Source organism: Pomacea canaliculata, linkage group LG2 (genome assembly GCF_003073045.1).
Source record: "Pomacea canaliculata isolate SZHN2017 linkage group LG2, ASM307304v1, whole genome shotgun sequence".
NCBI lineage: Eukaryota > Metazoa > Mollusca > Gastropoda > Architaenioglossa > Ampullariidae > Pomacea > Pomacea canaliculata.
In genome coordinates this window covers 16,568,167-16,593,096 of record NC_037591.1, presented here as the reverse complement: position 1 = coordinate 16,593,096, position 24,930 = coordinate 16,568,167, and the positions used below count along the sequence as shown (strand labels likewise).

The following is a 24,930-nucleotide window of genomic DNA, read 5'->3' as shown; positions in this document are numbered from 1 at the left end:
CACCCAAATGAACAGTCCAACTAAATACATACACCAAAAAAGCACATTATGTACTTGTATGCAACAAAGATGTTAAAAAACAAATTTTAAAAAAGTTTATTGAATACAGAATTTTAACAAATAACAGACTTGCATGTCCATTAGTGGTTAGTGGCTTTTAAGTCAAATGAAATTAAAAAAAAAAAAAACAGGTGTTTAATCAGACAGCTGCCTCACTGCAGTTACTTGAAATTATAATCAGGCAACAAGAAAACATTATTTTTTTTAACTCCCTCCCATTTAAAATAGGTTGTTGTATTAATATCCAAACATATCAAACAGCCATAAACAAATACACGTTTTTAAAGTGTGTCCAGCCCTTATTTCCTGCTGCAACATGTAGTTGCTTTAAGACAATGGGTTGAGCAGACAAAAAGCAGCCTATTAATAATAATAATGAAAAAACCCACCCATTTTCTTCCCACAATCAAATTTCCAACCTCTACATGCACATTTCTCACTATACAGCATCCGAGGCAGGCATAAAAATAAAAATTTTCACATCTGAAAAAGTGCAACAGCGGATTCTAGAACTGTGTTTTAATAGATGACTCCTACCGCCACCACCATTACTGCCATTAAAAAATTATAAATTAAGGCTATTTATGACACAATGCATGGTAAAGTACATAGTTGGTGCAACAATGACAGCTCAGCAGCATTGGCACCCAAGTATGTAGCTATGCCGTAAATGGGATCATTATAAAGAATTGCATATGATAGCATGTATTCAGCTTCAACAATACATAACATTAAAGATTCTGCTTAAAACTGACATTTAAGCAAACACATTTCTTATCTCTTCTTTAAGTCAATTCTTTCAGTCATTTTTGCATCATTTATAAGTAAATATTTTCACACTCACACAATTCTGTAAAAAATCTTTACACGCCAATGACATTTGCAGTAAAAAAAAAATTCACACAAAAATTTCATTCAGAAGAGAATAAGCTATCATAGAGAACCATATCCAATCACTTAACTGCCATAGAGTTATCTACATATTGTCCACAAATTTTCCCCCGAATTTCTTATGCATACTTGTTCATCATGTACATATTTGTACAACCAGTGTGATGTTTCTTGAACATCTCTTGCTAACAGTATTCTGTCATAAAATGTAAATTTTATACTAATCAAATCATAAAATACTGCTTAAAACTTCTTTAATAACCTTTTTTAAGCAATTTAATTATACCATCCATTTCTTACACATCCCACTTCCCATCTCTGACAACTTTATATAGTAAATGAATTGCCACAGAACAAAGAAACTGTCATAAGCACACATCACCACCCACTGGATGCCAAAACAAATGAAGGCAACCCGGTGGAGACAGTTTCTCTGTTAAGCAACTAAGAACAAATCCCTCTTTAGGGATACAAGAACACCAGCAGCACTGGAACTACAAGCTTACTAGAAAGTTTACCCCAAAAAATGAAAGCCACTGCTAAAGTCATGAAAATATCTTTCTTTTTTTAATAGTTAAAATGTAGATTATTCAAAATTTCTTTACAGTAGCTTTGTTTCAATAAGGTTTAAACTGAGATATTTAAGCTGGCAACTAGCTGTTTTTTATAGTCACTACTCTGATGATAGCGACAATCAGTAAAAAGTACTACTTGAATTTGATTATGCTTTTGCTATTCTTTTATTATTCAAGTTATTGACAGTCATGATCTTTCGCGACCATCCATTTTTAGTTCTTTTATACAGATATGTAGATGAAAATAAAATGCTTTGAAGCTATACATTTTTGAAGCCTTAGAGCATAAAAAGTATCATGACCTTAAAGGAGCTGAAGAATCAAGTGCAAAATTAAGCTCAAGATGCCTGCAAATTAATATAAAAATTCTGTTGTTTTTGGCACAAATGCTTTTCTTAGTCCCCCACTCCCATTACAGCAAATTATGAAGTAGTGGTGATAGCAAAAAATGAAGATAGAAAAAGTAACAAAGAGAGAAAAGATGACAGAATGTCAAGGACTTTTCAGAACCAAAGCCAGTGGACACAATCAGATCACGCTGTACAAAGCAACATTGCAACACCTTTTGTGACAGATTTTACAATAACTTCTGATCATTGAACATGCTTCTATTTCAAAAGTGTGATGGGAACATCTGCTTTCATCAAAAATCTTTTTTTCTATATGCTTCTGCACTTTTTTGATGGTTAATTTGGTGATGACACAGTTTTAATCTGACACTCAATGATGACATCAATATGGTAACCACCTTCAACTTCCTTTTATCAGTTATGCTGATATCCTCTTTGCAATGTCGTAGGGGTGAACAGTAAAGCAGGCTGTCAGGATGCTTGCTAAACCCCACTGACGAATCAGAATATTACATATCTCAGCAATATGTCTGATAAGTCACCATTTTTTAAGATTATCTGCTGTCAGATTTTTCTGAAAAATGTTTTAAGATCTTCTTGTACTGTTACTTTCCTGCCATCTTTGCCACCAGAATTTCTTTCATCTGCTTGGCCAGTTGTTCCAACTCCACAATACGCTTCTCCAAGCTAGCATTTTCTATCTCCAGGCGACTGGCTTCTTTCTCCATATCTACAAACTTCTGCTTGCGAACCTCACGTGAGCGTTTTGACGCAATATTGTTCTTTTCACGGCGATTCCGATACCTGTTCTCTGACACTTTGGTGTGAGAGGTTGAGGGGAGAGGAGATTCAGGATTAGTACAGAAAGAAACAGAATGATCGTTCTCCACAGATAATTCTTCCTTCAGCTCAGATTTCTTTGAGCGCTTGGCAACATAGGCATGGTCATGGCATGATGGTTTCTCAATAACAAGTGGCTCAGCCAAGGAGCTGTCAACAAGTGACACTGCAGAAAAGCGCCTTTTAAGAACCTTGTTATTCATCATCCCCTCATCTATTGGGCAAGTAGACTCAGAGGTAGCAGCCGCGTCATCTTGATCCTTATATGTTTCCTAGACATAATATGAATATAAAGTTAGTGCTATTAACAGTATTTAGTCAAGAATGACAGACTAAGTTTCTAGAAATATTTCACAATTAAGTAAAAATTAAGAACAAAAAAAAAAAAAACTTCAGGTGGCAAGTTTCTTCATTCCACTAATGTTTGCAGTAAAATTTTTGTTTTTGAATCTTTAAACATGGCAGGAGGAGGGTGTGCATGTACATGTGTGCACAAACTGAATGTAGCAGCAGAAGGTAAACAATTAAAAAAACTCACCATGGCATTACCCATGAAGCAGGATAGATCAACAAAACTGTCCATGCTGTCATCTGCAAGAGGATCAGGAAATCCAAGAAGATCTTTAAAAATCTTATGATCAAGGCTGGATTGTTCAAGGTGGTCTCCCAACAGGCCATCTTCCATGTCAATGTTGCCAAACATTTGCACAGGTTTCTGACTAGCGGTGATCTCGGCCGAGTCACCGCTACTACCTAGATACAAAGAACAGAAAGATGATTTTCAGAAGAAAAAAAAAAGGTAATGGAACAAAATAGCATGTCCTAAAGCTTTAAAAATTCAATCACAGCAAGATTTTTCTTTTTGAAATAGCAAGCATCTAACATCTTAAGGCACTGTATTCCATTTCTGTAGTATCAAAATGGTAGTAAAAATACCTATCATTAAAACAATGGTATTAAAAAATGTGGTGGGCTGGTTATAGGTATAGCATACATAGTATCAGGATTTTTAATAAAAAATGGAGAGGGAGGGGATATTTACAGCCCTTTTGAAACTGTTGTGGCAACTTTAGGCAATGCATTGTAAAAAAATAGTAGTCCCAAACGGCATGAGAAATTTTCACCTGTTTGTAAAGGTATAAGAAACTCTATATGTGCTTTTAGTTCTGGGGAATTCTCTTTCATGTAGAAATATTAAACTGAACTGAATTCTTATCACATAACTGACTGGGACGTCGTCCGTTCCTGATTTTATCATGGTTTTGCAAGGTGGGTCAACCATATACTAAGAACTATTTATATATTTTGCACCCGGTTGTGCAATACGCGCCTGCGCCCCGCCCCTTTGCGCGCGAGCCTCGATCCCCGTTGTGGCCTCAAGCCAAAAAGCTCCGCGAAGTAGGTCATGTGGTCTACAACACGTGATACCATGGTGATCCTGATCAGTGTGTCAACAGAACCGGTCGAGGGCAAAGATCGAGGTCACTGATTATTGTAAGCATTTTGTAAATGCAAAAACTACGACTATTTTCACGCTTACACAAAAATAATAATTTCCTACCTGTGTTAAATAGGCCACTTGTCATCCGTAGAGAACGTATCGAAGTGCTGGATATCGTGGGACAGAGACGTGTCATCAGTCTCTCCCCATGCGATATCCAGCCAGTCGACAAGTTGATCGAGCGAGGAGGGGACACCGTCGCCTAACGCCAGCTCCTCTGTGCCTGGGCCGAATCCTTGCTTCTCGTCTTGAAACATCGCGTTAAAATCGCTTGTCAAGAGATCAAAATCCACTGGGTTGATTGTCGTCGATGGGCACAAATCCTCCAATTTTCTTCGAGTAGGATATTTCAACTCCGGGTGTTGGTCCTTGGGGTTTACTTGTTCTGGATTCTCCACTGGCCGCCTGCGTTGGCTATCGCCAAACCTGCTCCCACGGTGTCCCTATATTTTGTTTAAAAAAAGTCAAGCATGAATGTGATTTTTAAAAAAATACTAAATATTTTGATATAAAGATATGCGATTTAGTTATACGCGGAGAGCTGTTCTTACCTTTGCTGTTTCTTCCCCTCTCTCTACATGAATACTTGAAAGGAGCAAGTTCGAGGGATGTTATGGTGCAATACTGCTTCTATTTTTAGACTGCGAAAAGCCCGAGACCAATCACATTGCTTCGTTGTGACAGGTTTAGCTATCTCTGGAAACGTGTTTGACGTCACCGTAAGCCAATGAAAAGTTAGAACAATCCGTTAAGCGGTATCACAAAGAATACAGTGTTCATAATCGAATTTATTCAGTTTACGATTTAATATGGCTATAGTGATTCGCATGCGTTATAGTCTAGTATTTGACGTGTGGTTTTCATTATTTTAAGCATACGAACAGTGGTTTTGTCCTAAGAGATAAGGGGAAAATTGTGCCCTTAAGTGGGCGGATCACCAACTGGTTAAAGAGCAAGATTAACCTTGTGGTGGAGGGAGGGGGGAATGACGGTGCTAGCATAACCATTGGCTATAGATTCCTACTACTGGGAGACAATATTCACTGAATTTTAAATAACAAAAGTTAAGATGTTTTTACATCTTACTGTGAAAATGTAACATTAAAAGGAAACAAAGAAATCTCTGCATGACCAGACCAATTTGTCTAGGGAGAAATCATGCTAAGCAAGTCACAAAAAAGAATACGCGCAAATAACGTCCAATAGAAAACGATGATGCATGTCCTATTTTGCCGAGAACATCCGGGCTAGCTAGATGTATGTTCGGAACGCCATTTCCATGTTCTTCGGCGTTGTTGTTGTCTTGATTATTTTGGAGCTTATCGTTTAGCTCCATTTTTCGGAATGCATTTTGGGACACAGAAGATTTGCAGCTTACATTGCTGCTGTTTGGAGTACTTAGTATTTTTGAGCATTTTTGATGATTGGAAAAACAAAAACTGAGTCTCAAGTGCAAAATGACTCGAAACTCTTGTTTTGGTGTTGTTTATGTGACCATCATTCTTCATCAAAGCTGTAAGTAATATAGTTTTGTTTTACTCATGGAAAGTCATGCATATTTAAATTGCTGAATCAACAAACTGAAGAAAATACTTGATCGATTTTGCATTTCCAAAGCCAATAGGAAACGAACTCTGACTAGCAAACTAATTTAACAGTTGCAACACATTTACTAATACAGTTTATATAGTGTGGGACACTGTAGTACAAGAGCTGTCATTTTGCATGCAAGCACGATTAATAATTCTGCAAATAAAAAGTACATGCAACAAGTTGGTTGCATGGCCTAAAATTAACATACAGGTTTATTTTTTCTTGATTCCATGCAGATACATTAAATCCCTAGCTGTTAGTGTATGCAGCTATACGTGTGAACTTCTTGTGTTAATTACATAATACACTTCTTAAATGCAGTCTACAAAAGTATTAAAGATATAAACAAATTAATTAAAACTAAAATATTGCATTATTAAATTTTATATCATGTAAGCAGATCTAACAGGTATTCACATCAAAACATCCATTCCCACTGCAAATGATATGTGATGAAAAATTGAGTGTGAATCAGCATGGCTATCATTGCCAAGGAGCTAAAAATTGTTGAATGTTGAAACAGGTTTTCATTATGCATTACATAGAAAAAACAGACTTAATTTTTCTTTCTTGAAATTCTTTATTCTGTGTCATGGCTTCATTTAAAAGGCTTAATTGATTGATGAATCAGGGTTTCCCATCCTTAAAATGTAACAGGTTTTTAGACCACCAGTTAAATTGTGTAGGATTATAGCCCCTCACCACCCTCTATGAAAAAGTGTTGAAGATCTTGTCAATCAGTACCTATGTTGTCTCATTTTAATGCACATAAAAGTGTTACTATCTCAAAATGATGGAATATCACCTTTCATGTTCAATTTATTACAAGATGTCCTACACAATGAGATATCTGACCCAAAGGCTTTTGCACTTTCAGACCCCTGATGCCAGAATCATTAAATTTTCTGACCCAAAGCAGTTTTTCTTTAAGAATTCTTTTTGCATGATTTTACACACATTTATGTGCAGTAGAAACCCTGCTAAATATCTAAGACAAAAGAATATATACAGACCTGAGATGACACTGGCTTTAATTCTGGGCAATGAAAGATGTAAATTAAGAGAATAAAATGGTGAAAGTGATAAAAGTGAACCAGATATTTAATAAATTCACAATTCAGATATACTTCCCATGAATCCTCAACATGTTCACAACTTACCTCCACCCTACTATGTGAGTATATAATTGTGCTAGCATACAGAATAATATTTAATAATATTTTAGCAATTTTAGTTTTTTCCCAACAAGAAAATAACTTGTTGAGTTTGGTTTGGGTTAGAGTAACTGTGCAAATAGGCACGCACTCATATAACTAAAGTCAGATGTGCTGTACCCAATTTGACGATATATATCATCTGTCTGGGCCAAAACTCCAGGTTTATTCTCCATAATCTTGCCCCTTTCATTTTCAGGTTTTTTAGTGAACTATATTTACCGCTAAACAGTTAATAAAGAAAAATATATTAATGTAAACCAACTGATATAACAAAATCAAAATAGATAAAAAAAGATTTTGAGTGATTGCAACTAAATAATTACAGTGCATAAGATGTAATGTTTATTTTTTTAAAGAAGTTTAATATTGCATCTACTGATTTCACACTTTAAATCTTATTTTGAGTTTAGAAAAATAATATTAACTATTCAGTTTATTACTTTAGGAAGTAGCAAATTATTTCAGTGACAAGAGCGGCTTCATAATTGCTATAAGGTGCTCAGCACTTTGTGTAGATATGTTAAATTTATATAATTATAATTTGCTGTTTTCTTTTATGTGATAAATAAATTGGTATATTGATATTAATAAATCCTTGATGAACTTTGTCTATAGTGGCAGTGTTTCCTAAAGAAGATTTGTCATCAGCTGCCAGAACAGCAGAAAATGACTTCATAGGCACACAGCGATGCGAGCGCTATGACAAGAGCTGTAACCCTGAAACAACAAACTGCGAAGTGGAAGAGTGTGATCCTCCTTCCAGTACATATCTAAATTTGTGTTATGCATCATGGTCAAACACCTCAGATGGTGTGCAAATTCTTCGCAAAGGGTGTTGGATGGGGGCTCCAGAATGCCATGGAAAGCGTCAGTGTATTCAACGAGACACTGACCCTGTGCGATTTGTTTACTTCTGCTGTTGTGAGGGGGATTTCTGCAATAGGAATATTACTTTCCGTAGTGATGTCGGTAGCTCTGTTGACAAAAGTAGTACCTCATTGCCTCCTGTTGTCAGAAAGGGAGATGGCTCTCAGCTAGTCAAGGCTGTGTTATACTCAATTGTTCCCATTATTGGAGGTGCTGTGATCATAGTTGCAGTCTTTTTCATGTGGAAAGTAAGTTTCATTTTAATTTGTATTTAATATAAAATTAATAATTATGTGGTTTTAATTACATCTATTGATAAACATTCTTTGCAAAACACATTCTTGTTAGATCATCATCAATCATAGATGCACGTGAGGAAAAAGTATACATAGCACACAGTTTGCATCTTCCTGGACATGTAAAGATTTTATCAGAGGATGTTGCAATCAGGTCTTTTGAAAACAGAAGTGCAGTTGATATAATAATAAATGCAAAATTTGTAAAGCGTATACTAAAACTCCTAAGGAGTATGCTCTTACTGCTTAAGAACAAGAACAAAACATGGTCAACATACGAGGGACGGGGAAACAAATAACATATGAAGTATTTAAGAATAAATAAACGTACTAAACAAAGAATATAATCAAATACAGAAAACACATAGAGGAACCAAATAACAAGAACAAGAGCTGAGAGTAACATGATATTGGAAAAGGGTGTGGCAACGACTAGCATTATGGAAAAGGCTGTTAATAAAAATAAGTGGGAATATATAAAGCATAATATCTCAGCCAAAAGCGCACTTATTGCGCTGAACAAGATCACAAAATAGTAACAAAGATGTAGAACAAGTTAACAAAATAGTAACAACGATGTAGAACAAAGAACCTCCCTGCGTTTTGGCAGTAAAGGGCGATCACTGTAGATGTAACAGTAATGACTCTAGAGAACAAGGTTTGTGACATCAGGAGAATATATGGAAGATACTGAGTAATCTTGAGAATATGAAGAAATGTTATCATATATGATATAGGATGTGCCATCTTTATGTACCATTTATACGTAGTTTATGTACCATTAAATCAGTTTTTCTGGCTACTTGCAAATTGAAATGTTTTTGTTGCTCTAGTAACATTGTTTTAACATATTTAACAATAGTAAATATGTATGTTTTTGTTGATGTAGATTATCACTGTTAACTGACAATATTATTTTATCATATTGATTACTGTCTGAAAGTTCAAGACACTAATTTACTGTTATGACAGGGAACTTGTGAGATTGACATAAACATTATGATAAAGCCTTTTCTCCTCCCCCCAACCTTCTAAAAGAATTCCGCTTGTCACATCCTTAACCTGTCTGAGCCAAAATGTGTGTTTTTTCTTAATAGTGATTGGTATAGCTTCAAATCCACAGTCCCAAGTAGACATTAAAAAAAATAAATGAGGTTCCTCATTCCTGTCATCGGTCAGAGTTGAGAGAGGGGTTGTGTGTTGGAGAAGTTGGAGAGAAGGGATGTGGTTTATCCCCCCTATTAATGACAAACTTTTTTTTGATAACCTCATTTTTTAACTTTGCAGCGTCATCAGCGTCATTTATACTTGGGACATCAGCAGCTGCCAACTATAGAGCCAGGTTTTGTCTCAACACCATCAGAAACATCACTTAATTTGGAGAAAGTGGAGCTTATTGAGCTACGAGCACGAGGCAGGTTTGGATCCGTGTGGAAAGCCCAGCTGCTGAATGAATTAGTGGCTGTCAAGATATTTCCACTGCAGGACAAACAGTCATGGTTGACTGAACAGGAAATATACAACTTGCCACAAATGAACCACGAGAATGTCCTCAAGTTAGTCTTTTAAACAATTTTCTTTTCACCTCTTCCAAGTCCCATTCCTCCCCCTCCATATCCCCTCTGTGTTTTTAGAGAAAAGTTATGCATTTCTATTTTTTTTTTTTTTATGAACTTATTAAACGTGTAGAATTCTTCTTAACATAGAAGTGTCTGAATGAAACCATCTCCATGGTGCAAATTATTCTCTGCATTCTTCACGTTCATGTCTCACTCTTCAGAACATGCTAATGTTTATACCAGTCTGCATCACATGCATTTGCAACCACATACCACCCAGAATTTATTTTTTGCATTATCAAGTCATTCAATTTCTCTTATCCACTTTTATTTGGATCAGATTTATTGCAAGCGAGAAACGAGGGGAAAATCTGCACATTGAACTGTGGCTGCTGACAGAATTTCATGAACATGGATCATTATATGACTATCTCAAGGGCCATGTTCTTACATGGTCACAGCTGTGCAAGATTGGAGAGAGCATGGCACTTGGACTTGCATTTTTGCATGATGAGATTCCAGCAACTGCAGTGCATGTATGTGAATTTGCAGTGGTTATGTTTCATTATTGGTATTTGGTAATAAACCAGGGACTTTTCACTTATTTTTGTCTTCTCTACTAAAATATTATGAAGTCTATTTATTAATTTGAATCATTGTCACTTCATGTCAAAGATCGTGCAATCTGTTTGATAAGAAAAACGTGTTCTTCTATGATGCTAAACAAAAATGAACTAATTATAGTGCTTAGGAAGTGAAAAGTGGGAAAAAAATGCCTTTCGTTTTCCATTAAAAGTTTTTTAACAATATTTGTTGGCAGGGTTCTAAACCAGCAGTGGCTCATCGTGATTTCAAGTCCAAAAATGTACTGCTGAAATCAGATCTAACAGCTTGCATTGCAGATTTTGGTCTTGCTCTGAAATTTGAACCTGGCAAAGGGCCAGGAGAAACTCATGGCCTTGTAAGTTTAATGATTGTAAAATAATTTTTTTTTTTTATGACATTGTCATTATCTTATTGTGCTCTTTTTTTAATTTTTTTGAAGTGCTCCATCTGTTTAGGTGGATTTTAAGGCTTGAGTCCGAAGACATGGGAAATACTTCATATAACTAGAGTGAAAATTAAGAGCCGGAAAGTCCTAATCCAGATTTTAAGTGTCCAATTCCAGAATTTAGAAATCTGCCCCATTCTTCTTCCCCATCTACAAGTGCTTTCCAGTGCTTAAACTAGTTCCAATCTAAACATTCTTTGTGGTTGTCTGAACTAAAAGCTTAATGCTTCATATTTACCAAGGTTCCTCCAAAAACGTGTGCTTTTTGACACATGGAAAATTGAAAAGCTGGAGGCAAGGTAGTGGTCATAAAGGCTGGAGTGAACAATTGATAGAAGTGGGAGAGAAAGAACAAACTGGGAGAAGATAGAATTAAACTTATGATGTCAAAAATGTTGACACAGTGAGTGTGTGTTTATGCAAGGTCTGTCAACCGCAATTACAGAACCAGTGGATAAATGAGACTCGTGCAACATTTTAAAAATGCTAGCCACATAAAAGTGGTGAATGTAAATCTAAACTTGATGTTGATTTTGCTTCTCCAGGTTCAAACTTGCAAGCATGAACCAGTGAATAAAAAAACAGTGATTTGTCTATATTTCCCCATCATCAAGATATGATTGCAGAGCACTGATCTATAAAAGTTAGTGGAAAAATGTAACATGATAAAGAGTGGTGCACGTACATTTCCCCACCCTCTTCCCAAATGTCACTACATAGCCACTTTCTCAGATGCTTTCTGTTGCTGATGACTGCTAGCATAAACTACCCCTTATCAACTTACCCCACAAATAAGCTGAAATTTAATACACATTACTAATATGCTATTGTCAATGTTGTAGGTTGGCACACGACGCTATATGGCTCCTGAAGTCTTGGAAGGGGCCATCTGTTTCAACCGTGATGCTTTTCTGCGTATTGATATGTATGCCTGTGGTCTAGTCCTGTGGGAACTGCTTAGTCGATGCAATGCTGCAGAAGGTACACACTTGTATCACTCTGAAACATTTTTGCAGTTTCTTTAAAGGTATTTTGGTATTTTCCGCTGTAGAGTTGAAAATCTTTTCTCCCTAAACACTAAACCTGATCTTGAAGATGATTAATGCTTGTGTCTTTATGGCCTGAGTGGTCCTAATTGTAAAAGACATGGCTTTTAAGTGAGGAGTGATATAATGATGGTTTGTCATGGATGTTATCTTCTTTTAGGACCTGTGGAGGAATATCAGCTTCCTTTCGAGAATATTCCAGAGATAGGCCAGCACCCAACACTTGAATCCATGCAGGAATATGTAGTGAGCCGAAAAATGCGTCCACCCATGCATGAGCATTGGAAACGACATCCTGTAGGTGCCATTAATATAAACTTTAAGAACATCTTATATTGGTGTCAAGATATCATTCTTTCATTATAGGTTTAGTATGGTGCAACTTTTTTTTAAACTTGTGACTGGTTAAAGCAAGGTACTATTACTTTAAAGCTGGATGAATACCATACTTCTATTTGGATGATACATCCTTACAGACATAGTTATGAGGTCAGAATCGTGACATCATGTTTGTATAGGGATAAACTCCTATATAGTCCTGGCTCTTCCATTGAGTGAGGTCTTTACAACGCAAAAGTGTAGTGCTGATGTCCGTATTGTTGACTTCTTTCTATACATGGTGATGTATGCAGGCCTGAGTCTTGAAAGTGTAAGGGATGGTGAGGGGATGTTCATTTTCATTTTGGCAAACAGCATCCTGCATGGATCTTTAATCACTCATTTTAAAAAAAGTTGTACCCATTAGACCTTGCACATGCAAAGTGTATTGAAATATCAGTTTGCAGAATTACCTTTTGGTGTGATTTTCATTATGATTTCATTATTATCAAATCTTTCATTGAGTGGAAAATGTATTTAATTATTGAGAGATGTACATGTAATAGCAGTATTGTTGGAGTATACCTGGTTTTTAGCCGAAATGTGAATCCTGGCCCCGGGGAACTGGGCAAGTGGGCGAGAGTTAACCTCAATTCTTCTTACCCATATCAACATAAGTTGCAGGGGAACCATACGTACAATACTCACACATCAGTCACACAATTTACCACGTGGCTCATGACCCCCTCCCCACCCACCCCTGCTGTTCCCCGAACACAAAACACAATGTTAGATGTAATGTATAGAAATAACAGATTTATTAAACATAGAAACAAACAAATACATCCAATAAAAAGACTCATCTAGGAAGGAGTCCTAGTGCTATCTGTGCTAAGTGTACTTCAATATTCCAGTGCTGTTACCTCTCTCTAAAACAACCATTCACTTTCACACGTGCATCAATGTAGTTCTCATGTTAAAGCTGTCCTTGTATAAGAGGGTCCACGATGGTGGTTTGGTGGAGACCAATACTCCAGTCAACAATCACGACTCTCCAATGACTTTCCCTCGAAAGTGTTGCCCTGCCTGTTGGTCGTTCTAGCCGCCTGATCTGCCAACCACGTCAGAGAGCAATGACTGCTCTCTCAGTGACACATAGTCGAGCCTGTCCAGGTCCAGGGACATACAAGGGATGTCTCCAACAAATGCAATGCCACATACAGCCGCTGAAAGAACACCACCTTCATGCAAAGTTCTCCGGTCCTTTGGAGTGCAGGCAAACCCAGCAGATATTCTCCTTCTTTGAGAATGACAACTTCTGGCCTTGGCGCTGAACATCTACCTCTCACAGGTAGTGTAAGCCCTGGTCATGTAGCCCTTTGCTTTCCACAGGGACAGCAGGCAGTCCTGACAGTTCCTCGTCACTGACTTGCTCCTTGCTCAAGGTTCTCTAACCCAAGTGTCCTTCCTCTTAAGTCTTGCCCTCTTAGCTTAAGACCCAGTCTCAAGGTAAAAGTGAAGTTTGCATTAGAGATGCTGAAGTCACTTTGACTGCTGATCAGTTGCTCCGTCCACTCTGACATCATGCCAAGAAGTGTCCTGCCGGTTCTGTGTTCCCTATTTTACTTTGCACATTTGCAACTGCATATACAACAAGGGATGCTATTGGTTGCTCACTCACCAACCAGTCAAGTAGCCAACACCAACAAGAGATTGCCTACCTTATTGGCGCTTCGTCCCGTCTACTGTGGCGTGGTGGACAGATGACTAACCCCCTATCCCCATCAACCTGGTGGACCGGTGTGAGCCCCTGAGGTGTCACTCTCTCCCTAGGTGCCATTGACGCTTCTGCCAGCCAGCTGGTTGCACTTGGCTTACTGTAACTGCTTAGGGCTGTCTCCCACTTATAACACCTCTGCGCGGTAGGAACCCTCATATTACACCTCTACACTGGCATATACGCCTTCTTTGTTGCATAAGAGCCCCTAAGGCTTGTCAACAAGCCACCCTAGACCCTAATTGAGGTGATTGCTACTTCCCCACTTAAGTTACCACATGATAAGTATCATCACATTTAAGTTTACCTTCAATTTACAAAGTATTACCAAGATTGGTTGTTTTTGAGCTGGACGAGGCCTCGGTTGCTGATTGGGAAACAGCTCACAAAATGGTACACAAACACTGTTATTCTGTAAAACAATGTAAAATTTTCACTCATAATAGTTGGTATGCTGTTGAATACATATTGGTCTTGACAAGAATTAAAATCCCAGGTGCTGTATTAAGGAGGTGGTGGAAGAGCTGTATGCTTTAAAGAGCATTATAATCATTATGTTTGATGTGTTTGTTTTTAGGGCATTATGAGCCTGGTGTGTACTGTTGAAGAATGTTGGGATCAAGATGCTGAAGCACGGTTGTCGGCAGGCTGTGTTCAGGAACGAATTGCTGCTTTTGCTCGCACATTCAACATGGTTACTGCAGCAAGTGGAGTGATGCTTCCTACCTCCCAATACCCGCCAACTTTGCCTCCAGCTTTGCAGTCGTCAGGACTAACTATGGGGCAGACTCCACCAAGCTCTAGTGACTCTGTGATTTCATTCTCGTCATCTTCAGACATACCTCCAAAGGATTTGGGCAGTTGTTGACTGCCTAGAAAGGAGAGGTGACAAGCTTGTTGAAGAGCACCATCACTACAGAAATTCAATGCCAAAAGTATGTTGTGCAGGTAGAGAAGGTCAATCACTTCATGCCTGCATATTACCTCTTATAATGTAATGGGAAACAGATCAGAAATTCTCTCCTTCTGTTACTCCCAACCCAAACCTTTTACATCCTACAAGCAATGAAACTGCATACTTTTTGAGTAGGATTACCAAGCCCTATTTAAGATTGTGACGTTTTTTTAAATTTTTTTTTGGCGAGGGTAGGAAAGGGCACAGAACTGCTTTAGGATGAATTACCAGATGAAGTGTCACCAGAAATATTTATTGGGTATAAATTGATGACTTTTAGGAGTACCGCATGGTTTCTGAACAACCAAGAATGATGTACTTTAATGTGTTTTGTGGACATGGCTTTGTTTCCTTGAAGCAATCAAAGTCCCCACTCCCAATCCTTCGTATTTATATCAGGGAAGGAGTTTTCTTTTTAATCTAATGCTAAAGGGTATGTGCTAAAAGAATCGAGGCTTAAATATGTGATATCAAGGAAGATTTTCATCAGGAAGGCTTGTACCCTCAAAGTTTGTGGTGTCATGACAATTTCCTTGCATTCAGCACTGGATCAGGGAGCAGTGTGGCAGCATGTTAATAAATGAACAGATTCTGTTTCTGTTAAACATATATCTGTACAACAGTTGGCTCTTGATGAGCAGGGTACTTGTTAATTGCCAAAATAAGAGAAAGAAAACAAAGTGGACAAACACGAAGGTTAATGAAGCTGTGTTAAGAAATGTTGGTTTAATTCTGTGTCAGGGGACTTGCATATTGCATTAGTTTGGCTTTAGAAGGCTTAGTGATGAGAACTGATCATCCACTTTGTAAGGTTTTTTTTTTTATGCAGTGAGGAGTTCAGAAATGATCACCACCCTACTGGCAGTGCACGATCAATTTGTGCACACCCATGCAGAGATGTTGTAAACTTGTGTTAGCAAGGCTATATATAAAATGATGAAGTCACAGGCTGAAGGAGTTCCTGAGAACAGCACATGATTTCTTGGTTGCAACATAACTGTCTTTAGCCTGCAGCTTCAAGTATGACATATGGTGAGCTACAACCAGCTGTATTTACTGCAGCCAACAGCTGTTGCAAGAAGTTCTTTTATTTGTTTGTGACAAGAGTGGTTTTTGAGTCTTTGGTAATAAAAGATGTAGCACTCCCCACTTCCCCACACCTTCTTTTAGAATAATGTTGCACTGTCATTCTGGTTCAGTATTAACATGAGTAAGGCTGTTTCCCTTGCATACAATAACATTTATATATTGGTTTTTTTTTTAAACAGCTAGATCCAAAACAAACACAATTTGTAGCTGTGTTCAGAGAGGAAATCTTGTCATTCACAAACCTATAGGAACCTATCTTAAATCTTTTGCTGCTTGCTGGTGAAGATCCAAAAAAAGAAGTTTGGACAGAGTGCCACACTTGCAGCTTCACTGACATCTTTTTGTACCTACATGTTCATATATTTAACTGGAAACTTCATTTCTGTGTGTTGAGCACTTAAGTAGCTGGAAGCAACTTTAATGTGTTGAAGTTCCACCTTTGGTTCTGTAGTAAACAGCATCCCTTTAAAGCTATGGAAAACAACAGGGAAAAAACCCCCACTTCCTGTAGGGTATGGTTTGTTTCCATAGGGCATATTTATATCAAAAGAAGTGTAACATAATCCCTAATGACAGGTAGATTTTCTAGAGCTGATCAAGGCCAACATACCTGTGGTAAAACAAGAAGCTAGTCATGACATTACCACGACGATTTTTTCCCCTCGCTAAACTTCTACCTCTATGTCAGCCAGTTAAAAGAATCAAACAACCTCAGCCTCTGTACCTCAGCAGTGCAACCTAATTAGAAGCATGGGATGACACTGACACTAGTGTTGGGCAATGAAAGATGTAAATTAACACTTCAGTGCAGGGCAGTCAGGTTATAGTGCTGCCTGTTGAATGTAGGATGTTAACAGGATGATGATTACACGGTTACAAGTAGACAAATTAGATCTAAACAGGTCTCAGTTTAAATGGTTAATCATGTATGAAAGATAACCAGTCTCTTTTTATGTTCTGCATCAAGTTTCCAAAATCTGTACCAAAGTATTTGCAGAATTTTTCATCTGGCAGAATCAGAGACTGATCTCAGTCGTATTCTTATTCTTTTTTATTTCAGTGATATGTAATGGGTGTGAAGAAGTCTGTGGTAACTGTAAAATCTTAAATGGGTTTTCTGTGTAGTGTAGCTTTTATTTGTACACTTTATGTTGCTGATCACCATCATGGCAAGTTACCTCCCTTTCAGGTCAGTTTTCTCATGTGCCATAAAGCTGTATTTGACTTATACTTGTCCATCATTTTTGGGTGAAGGTTGATGGATAGATGTCAGTGATGTTAATTTGCTTACTATTTTGACATGAGTTCTTGTTGAAAGTGATAGTCAATGGTATTGCAGGACATAATTTGGTATCACTTTCCTTTTCCTGGTTCTCAGGTATCAGGCAGCTTACGGACAGTGCCTTTTTGTTGCTGTAGTTTTGGTTTCAACTTCAGAGGGATCTTGGCCATTTGCCAGTGAGGGCAGAGTTAGGAGGGTCACTACTTGCTGTTAGCATATCAAGTGAGTCATTGGCATGGCAGTGGTAGTTTTATAGTAATACAGAGTTCCCAGATTTTATTAAGTATAAGTGGATCCTCTGCCTTTAGCATATCAGATTATTTTAGGTTGTGTGGGAGTTGTTTTTTTTTGGCATATTCTTTGAAGTTTTGTGTAAAGGGCAATGGGTGACTAGTTAAAGCCTCTTGTATGCCAAAACATGCAAAAGTTCATTTCTTTTTAACACAGATGTTAATCTGTTTACATAGACACAATAGCATGCAGCAAAATGGCATAAAAAGTACAGGAAGAAGCACCATACAACCGGGCTGTATTATTAGAATAAATAATATTGAGTTTGTAACAGCAGTGAGTGAGAGTTTATTATTTCAATGCACAAGCTGCAGCATTATGTTGCCTCCACTCAGGGCAGAGATGTAACATCTCTTAGTGCACGAAGCTGAATGTAATTATTAAATTGTTTTAGGTATATATAAAATATTATGACAGCTAGATAGGACAAAAGATTCATTTTGATTGACTGTACAATTCTGATGGTAGTGTGACAGCTGTCATATTGAAAGAGAAATCTTAATGCGACTTAAGAATCAGAGTATTGTCTGGTGTTTATGGTGATGAGAAATGTGTAATTCCACTCCCCACTTTTATTTCTGGTTTCTAAAGACTTTGTGTGTGTGTGTGTGTGTAAAAATGCATCTGTTGCACACACTTGCAATAACCACCCCATTGGATGATACTTTGTTGTATTGAGGCTTTAGATGTACATTGCTGTGTAATTTAAACTTAGGAGTCACTCATTTATTGTAGGTTTTCTTGAGATTTCTCCTTTCCTGCACCATCCACCTGTTGGAACAACTATTTTCCCTTCTTCCCTCTTTAAGACACATACATACCTCATGACTGCAAGTGCTGAAGTTTGTTCATGTATGGTAGGAATCTATGTTTATTAACAACATCGCCTTCCAACTCCATTTGAGCTGTTTACATTAGAATACCTTGTTGCATATGTCATACAATATTGTACACACCAAAGGCCTCTACACATGGTTAACAACTGTTTATGTTATAAAATGTAGATCCATGATTACATTAATGAAAACCTAGCCTGCATAGAGTTTAATATTTTATACATTTGAAAGGTAAAGAGTCTCAAGTTTTACAGATTTAGAAGTTAATTCAAATTCAGATTCCTAGCCAAAATACCTTGGTGATAAATTACTACCTTGTATACAAGATATAGAAGGCATTGGATTACTTCTCATCACTTTAATATCCTGAAAAGCATAGACATTTTTCATCATAGGCTCTAAAACCTCCTCAGTGCTAATTTTTACCCCCACCTTTTGCATTATTATCTTTGAAACTGTATCTACTGAAAGAAAGGGTGAAGACACCACCAGCTTCGGTTGCACAAGAAATTGAAGACTTGCTCTTTAAAACCTAGTAATAGTATTTACATAATGCCTAATTGAAAAAGAAATGAAGTAATACTGGGTGTTTCAAGACTTATTTGTGGATTGACATGGTTGTCCAGCTGTCCTGTGAAAATCAAGATTGAACAGCCTGTTTATGCCAAGACTTTACAGGGTTAAGTCTTAAAAAAATAAATATTCTTGACATCTTGAGAGATCAGGTATTCATCCTGGAGCCTGAATCCAAAAATCATAATGGTCGCACTTGACTAGTTAAAGCAACACTTGTTAAAAACCTTTCAAATTTTGCCATTCTCCTCTTGCCTATCCCAGATGATAATTGAATGTGACAAGGCTGATTTATGTTGTTCATGTAATAGTATATGTCAAACCTGCATTGGGTTAATGCTGTGTTTGACCTCATGCCCATTGAGAAGTTTTCAGGTTCCACAGATTGAAAGCTGTTAAGTGCTCGAACCTTTTTGAATGTCCTGCCTGTAATTGGATTGACCTTTAAATTTTTGCTGATGACAGTGCTGAGGCTGCATGTCCCATATCTGTATGCAATCAGCATGGAATCATTTTTAATTGCATCACGAAAGAGAATTGTGCATGTTGCACATTCACTGGTCCCATTCCCCTGTTTAAATGTTGTGTAGGGGAAGGGGCTTGAGGGGTAAACAGTACTGTTAATGCGATGTAAAGATATACGAGAACTACTTATGATTGGAATGTCTGAGTGACTTCTGTAATGGCTAATCTTTTAGTCTTGTCTTTTTTCTTTCCTTTATTTCTTTTTGATTTTCTTTTTGGGGGAAAGGATTAGCCAGGTTGGATGAGTTAGGGTATTTGGTTCTTTTTTTATTTTTTTTTTTATTTTGGTACATAAATCGTGAGTGCTTTGTGTAAAATTATATCTAAAAGGCAGGGACAATAGCAATGTAATTTGAACTCAGGTGTTTTATTGTATTTTGAGAAGCAAAGAAATGTCAAGCTTATAATGCACTTTTATTTATTTTACTGTTTTCTATAGGAATGAGTTGTGGCAAAAGTCAGTCTGCTGTGTGATTACTGTTTGCCTTCAATTTAAAAAAAAAAAAAATGAAACTGATAATCTTAGTGAATAAAATGGGATTTTTGTTTATGGATCCACCCACCAGTCCTGTGGCTTTTGTAGTATAATGGTTGCTCAGTGTCTTTACACAGCTTAAAACATTGTAATTTGGTGGGTAACGACTACACCAGAATTGGATTATTTCTGGCAGTCTAAGGCAGAAGATGAGACATCTCTCTTCTCTCCCAGTGTTTCACTTCTGTTATGCAGATTGTAATTTCTTAACTCTTAAAGACAGCATTTTGATCAGCAAAAGCAGCTACATGGTCAAGTTTCTCATAAAGTTATAACTTTACTGTTGATTTGTTTGAATTTAAACGTGTTTCTATGCAGACATTGTTACCTCGAATCATTGTGACACATGTACATCCCAATGGGGTGGTTTTTTTTTGTTCTTATCTTTTTACTTCTTTGGATCTGCCTCCCTTTCTTTATCTTTTGCAGTCAATTGTTTCTCCCTCCTGCTACTGCCTAGCTGAATCTTGTTGAAGTACGGGTCTCAAAATTTCATCATTAACTATTACACATAAAAAACTAGTCTTTCTTCCTCTGTTTTGAATTCTTCCCCCACTTCCTCTTTTTCTTATTCTCTCACACACATTTTCACGCATTTGGTTAACTTACTGATAATTGGAGAACTTATGTATGTCTGCATCTCTTATAGCAATTTGTTAGGGTTTTTTTAAATTTTGGGTTGGATATACTGCTGAAATCCCATGTTAGATAAATTCCTTGGATTCTTTGTCTGCTTAGCATTCTTTTTACAGAAAATTGTCAGATGAAGGGGTGGATAAAATGTAATGATTGGGAAAAAACAAGTTTAGATATCATTACTAGATCAGAAGATGCAATATTGATCAGTTTTTGTGTTTTAGTTGTTTTGCTACATATGCCATCTAAAATTATTGTTTCAAGTTGATGTAATTGTTCCTGAGTCATAAAATGTAGTGTCATATACAAATCATTAATGGTATGATTTTCAGATGTGGGAGGGGGGTGAGAGGGGGAGAATATACTGGTTGGGAGGAAAATAAAGTAGGAGTGAACTTTTTGAAAGAGTTTTTACATGCTGTTTGTTTTCTCCCTCCTTCCCCAATTCCTCAGGAAATTTTTAAACAAGAAAGTACACCATGAGAAAGATTGTATTTGCCTGCTGCAAACATTTTGTAACAAAAAGAGTAGTTCCAGAAAGTGAATATTGTCTAAAATGTGCTTGTTCAGATTTATCTAGTGATAGAAAGTGAATTGTTAAGTAAATTGTAATGCTTGCAGACCTGGAACTCTTTAGATTAATGTTTTGTTTTCAGTGAAAAGATGCCTCAAGCAAATAACACTGCAGCAAATAATAACAGTGAAGTTGAAAATATGTTTGTAATGTTTGACAGTGTAGTGGCATTTCCAATGACCATGGATTTTCTGTAGTGGCTGATGTGGTAAGGAGCAACTTAAGTTTCTGGCCATCTTGGCTTCATTGCACCAGAGGTTATGTCTTGAGTTTGTCCATGGTTTCATATAGTGTTACTTAGCTACCACTGTCATTGGTGGTTAGCAGGGAAGGTAATGTTTGCTAGTTACTTCGCTTGTTTTGCAGTTGTGGTGCGTTCAGTTTTGAGAAGTTGTAGTGGTGCAAGTTGTTTTTACTTTTAAAGTACATGCAGTACTGGGTATGGTCTCTTGCACTTCACAATTGTACATCGCACATTTGGTCACTAATGAAGTAGTCACTCTCCCCAGTAGCATTTTCTGGCGTATGACAAATTATTGTGTACAATCGCTACTCTTGGTTTGGTGAGGTCATATTTACGCATTTTTGTGAACATATACATCTTTTGTTTGACTGTAAAATGTCACCATTATTTAAAAATAGTTACTAGGAAGTTGATGCTAAAACAAGTGTAAGGTTTTGTGCCTTTCACTTAGAGGAGTATGAAGCAGTTATTTTAGTTACTATACATGTATACATATTTTGTCTTTTTGTTTTGCTTCATATCCAATATGTGTGGAGGACTCTGCATACTGTACTTGGTTTGTGAATAAGGACAGTTTCTGTGTTGTGTTCCTTACAAAAAAATACACAGCTATGTGACTGTGAGGTTACTGTGGAACATTAGGAAGCAGGTGTCTTCCCAAGCTATATCAGCAGATTTGTGTGGATTTAAAAAAAATTCTGTAATTACTTTAAGGTGATGTGCTTGATTTTTGTATATTCCCTTTGATATGTGTTTTTTGAGCCATCAGATTTGCATAGGAGAGAAAGAGAGAGAGCATGGACGAACCAGCACCATGGGAGATTTCTATTTTTGATACAACATTTGCTGCTGGTTTGTCAGCATCTGTAGCTCTCTTTCTCTCCTTTTCATTTGCTAAGTCTGCGGGTTTTGTTTTGGATGTCTGTGCAAAATCGTCACATCTCCCCTTTTAATAGGGGTTTTTGTGTAGCCCTATAGTGCTACTTCAGGGATGGCTACTGTTAAATGTTTACTAAAGTTCACATTTTCTCACCCACCCACCCCCAAACACACACACACACCCCAATGTCTGGTTTAGTTCACTGCAAGACACTTATTCCTAAGTCTGAGCAAAAGACTTGTGTTCTGTGCATGAAACTGGCATATACGCATCAAGATGTGCAGTAAAAGATGTTGGTATTATGTTGGTTTAGTGCCAGTAATTATTGATATGCTTCCAGCTTCGCTATTGGCATTGGCCTTGGTGATGTTGGTGCAGTTATATACTTAATCTTGCTTTAGTGGTACTTCCTGCACCCATGAGATCTTCCTTTCTGTCAGTTGATGATATGTTTGTTGATGACTGTGTTTTTTCTTTCCCTATCTTCAATAGATTTCTTTTGCTATTGAATTGGCAGTGAATGGTACTTCTGCCAAATTCTGTACTTTTCTAGATCTGTTTTTAAATATAGCAGATGGATTTTGTTTTTAAGTTTGGCCACATTATCATTAAGATTTATTTTAGGTTTCAAGGTTTTGCTATATATTTTCTGTCTTCCAGCATTTACTTTTGCAGCTTACAACTGAAAGGATGCTGCTTCTGTATATCCTAGTTTCGAATTCATTCTTGGAAGTTTTTATTTTCAGGTATCGCTAAGTTACCTCTTTACTGTCAACTTAGTTGTATTTGTTAGCTTTTCTATTTTGCCTTATTAAAATCATGTCTTAAAGTCTGTCAGTAGTAACAATACATGCTTGCTCAAGATTAGTTGTGGTGATGTCAAATGTTGCTAGCTGTTAGCTTGTTGCCACATACAACTTTGCAGTGAACATCTGTGTACACATTGCTCAGGTGCTCTTGTTGCATTTGTCTCTGTGTGTACAGTGTTGTGACCTCTGTGCAGGCAGGTTTGTGGATTTTGAAGGCCTTTATCTCTGAACAGAATTGAGCTGGTTGCTCAAACTTGGGATACTATCAATAGCTGTAATGAGCTTAAACCAGACATTTCAAACAACAAGTTTGCACTCTGCTAAGTCTTTAAAAAAAAAAAAAAAAAATTCAAGAAAATGTAAAATCTATCTGGGATTGAGGGAATGGCTGTTAAATGCTCTGCCACTCCACATCCCAGTCAGGCATTTAGTTATCTCTGTATACACATCATCACACGTGTTGTCAATAATCATTCTGTAATGTGGCATGTATCAATTAGTTGATTTGATCTTTTTTCCTCTGGTCTTCTGTGTTTAACCGACATGTTCCAGGGAAGTGGATGAGAGAAAATAGGAGAACCATCAAAGAAGACGAGAACATTTCTTTGTCGGCAACTTCTGCATATTTAAACATTGAAGAGGCCAGTCTGCAGATGAGAAATGGGCATTTTCTTTTTCTCCTGTTTAGAAGTTTGGGTATCAGAAGCCAGTAAATTTCATGTCTCAGAGTGAAATGTCAATATGAGCTGCAGGGAAAGTAATTTGAAAATGTCTTCATGTATAAAAAAAAAAATGTAAACACACGCAGTATGTTGTGCCTCAAAACCATTTATTCATTATCATTTAAACTTTTGGTCTCTGCTGTGTTGTTTTTGTTTTTGTTTTTTTTTTGTTTTGTAATTATTTTCTAAACCTCAGATTTAATTATCATTGCAATTGTTTTTGAGGCCAATGTTTTTACGGGTCATTTAACTTGCAGACATGCATTGCATCTTGCTGAGAAGCCTTTTATGAGCCATGGTGGCAACATGAGGCAATGCACAGCATCATTTGAGAGTTACATCGTAGTAATATATTACAAACCTCTTTCATCAAGGCTGTAAATAGAATTGTGTATGTATAGTTACTGTTCATAGAGTGGTCAGTTCAATAAACTTTTTTTTTAATCTTAGATGAGGTTATTGATGATGGACTGCAGGTGTGGATGGGTGTGCATGCATTGAGTGAAGCAGAGTTCTGTCAGCATGTCCAGGGACTGGCATTACAGACTTAAAGAGCACAAAATGAATGTCAACAGCATAACTTTGACATTGCGATCTTCAGAGACCTATGATGAACCACCACATATTAAACACATTACAAACCTCAGAGATTTGAATGGACAACATATGTGGACTGTCCTTGCATTGTTGTTGGTTCTACATTGATTTTGGCGACCTTTGCTGGATTTTTTAGATCTGTGCTTTGTGATGACCAACAATTAGCTAAATTGTGGTGCCCTCTAGCCAGCAGTGGAACTTTTTAACTGTGCAGTTGTTTGCTCGCTTTAGGAGTTCACTGTCGTCAACTGCCCAGTAATAAGCTGTGGCAAACGTTTTATTTTCTATTATTTCTTTATTTGGTTTGTTGGACCTGTGTCCTGTTGTGCTGTGGTATCTCATCACTTGGTCATTAAAATATCAAGGAAGCTACATTTACATTGTCTGTTATCATGATGCTCCAACAGGAGTTGTGTTGATGGGGCAATATTTATGGCTGTA

General features: G+C 37.1%; 2 protein-coding genes across 3 annotated transcripts; one reads left to right on the top strand and one right to left on the bottom strand.

Annotated features, from left to right (window-relative positions):
• Positions 1 to 78: 78 nt before the first annotated feature.
• Positions 79 to 4,911, bottom strand: LOC112558383. Its single transcript, XM_025228853.1, has 4 exons — positions 4,769 to 4,911; positions 4,278 to 4,660; positions 3,255 to 3,469; positions 79 to 2,988 (listed from the first exon to the last, which is right to left on the bottom strand). The coding sequence occupies exons 2-4, from the start codon at positions 4,351 to 4,353 to the stop codon at positions 2,482 to 2,484; spliced, it is 798 nt and encodes a 265-aa protein (XP_025084638.1). The 5' UTR covers positions 4,354 to 4,660; positions 4,769 to 4,911; the 3' UTR covers positions 79 to 2,481.
• A 292-nt stretch (positions 4,912 to 5,203) lies between these two features.
• On the top strand, positions 5,204 to 24,863 carry LOC112556352 (activin receptor type-2B-like). 2 transcript variants are annotated; one of them, XR_003097710.1, is made up of 9 exons: positions 5,204 to 5,732; positions 7,643 to 8,142; positions 9,478 to 9,746; positions 10,090 to 10,285; positions 10,570 to 10,710; positions 11,643 to 11,781; positions 12,007 to 12,143; positions 14,519 to 14,876; positions 17,364 to 24,863. XR_003097710.1 is itself a non-coding variant. In XM_025225269.1 (8 exons), the coding sequence occupies exons 1-8, from the start codon at positions 5,675 to 5,677 to the stop codon at positions 14,807 to 14,809; spliced, it is 1,731 nt and encodes a 576-aa protein (XP_025081054.1). In that variant the 5' UTR covers positions 5,205 to 5,674; the 3' UTR covers positions 14,810 to 24,863. The 2 variants fall into 2 exon arrangements, 1 of the variants encoding a protein (XP_025081054.1); XM_025225269.1 differs by having other exon boundaries at positions 5,205 to 5,732; positions 14,519 to 24,863.
• Positions 24,864 to 24,930: the final 67 nt, after the last annotated feature.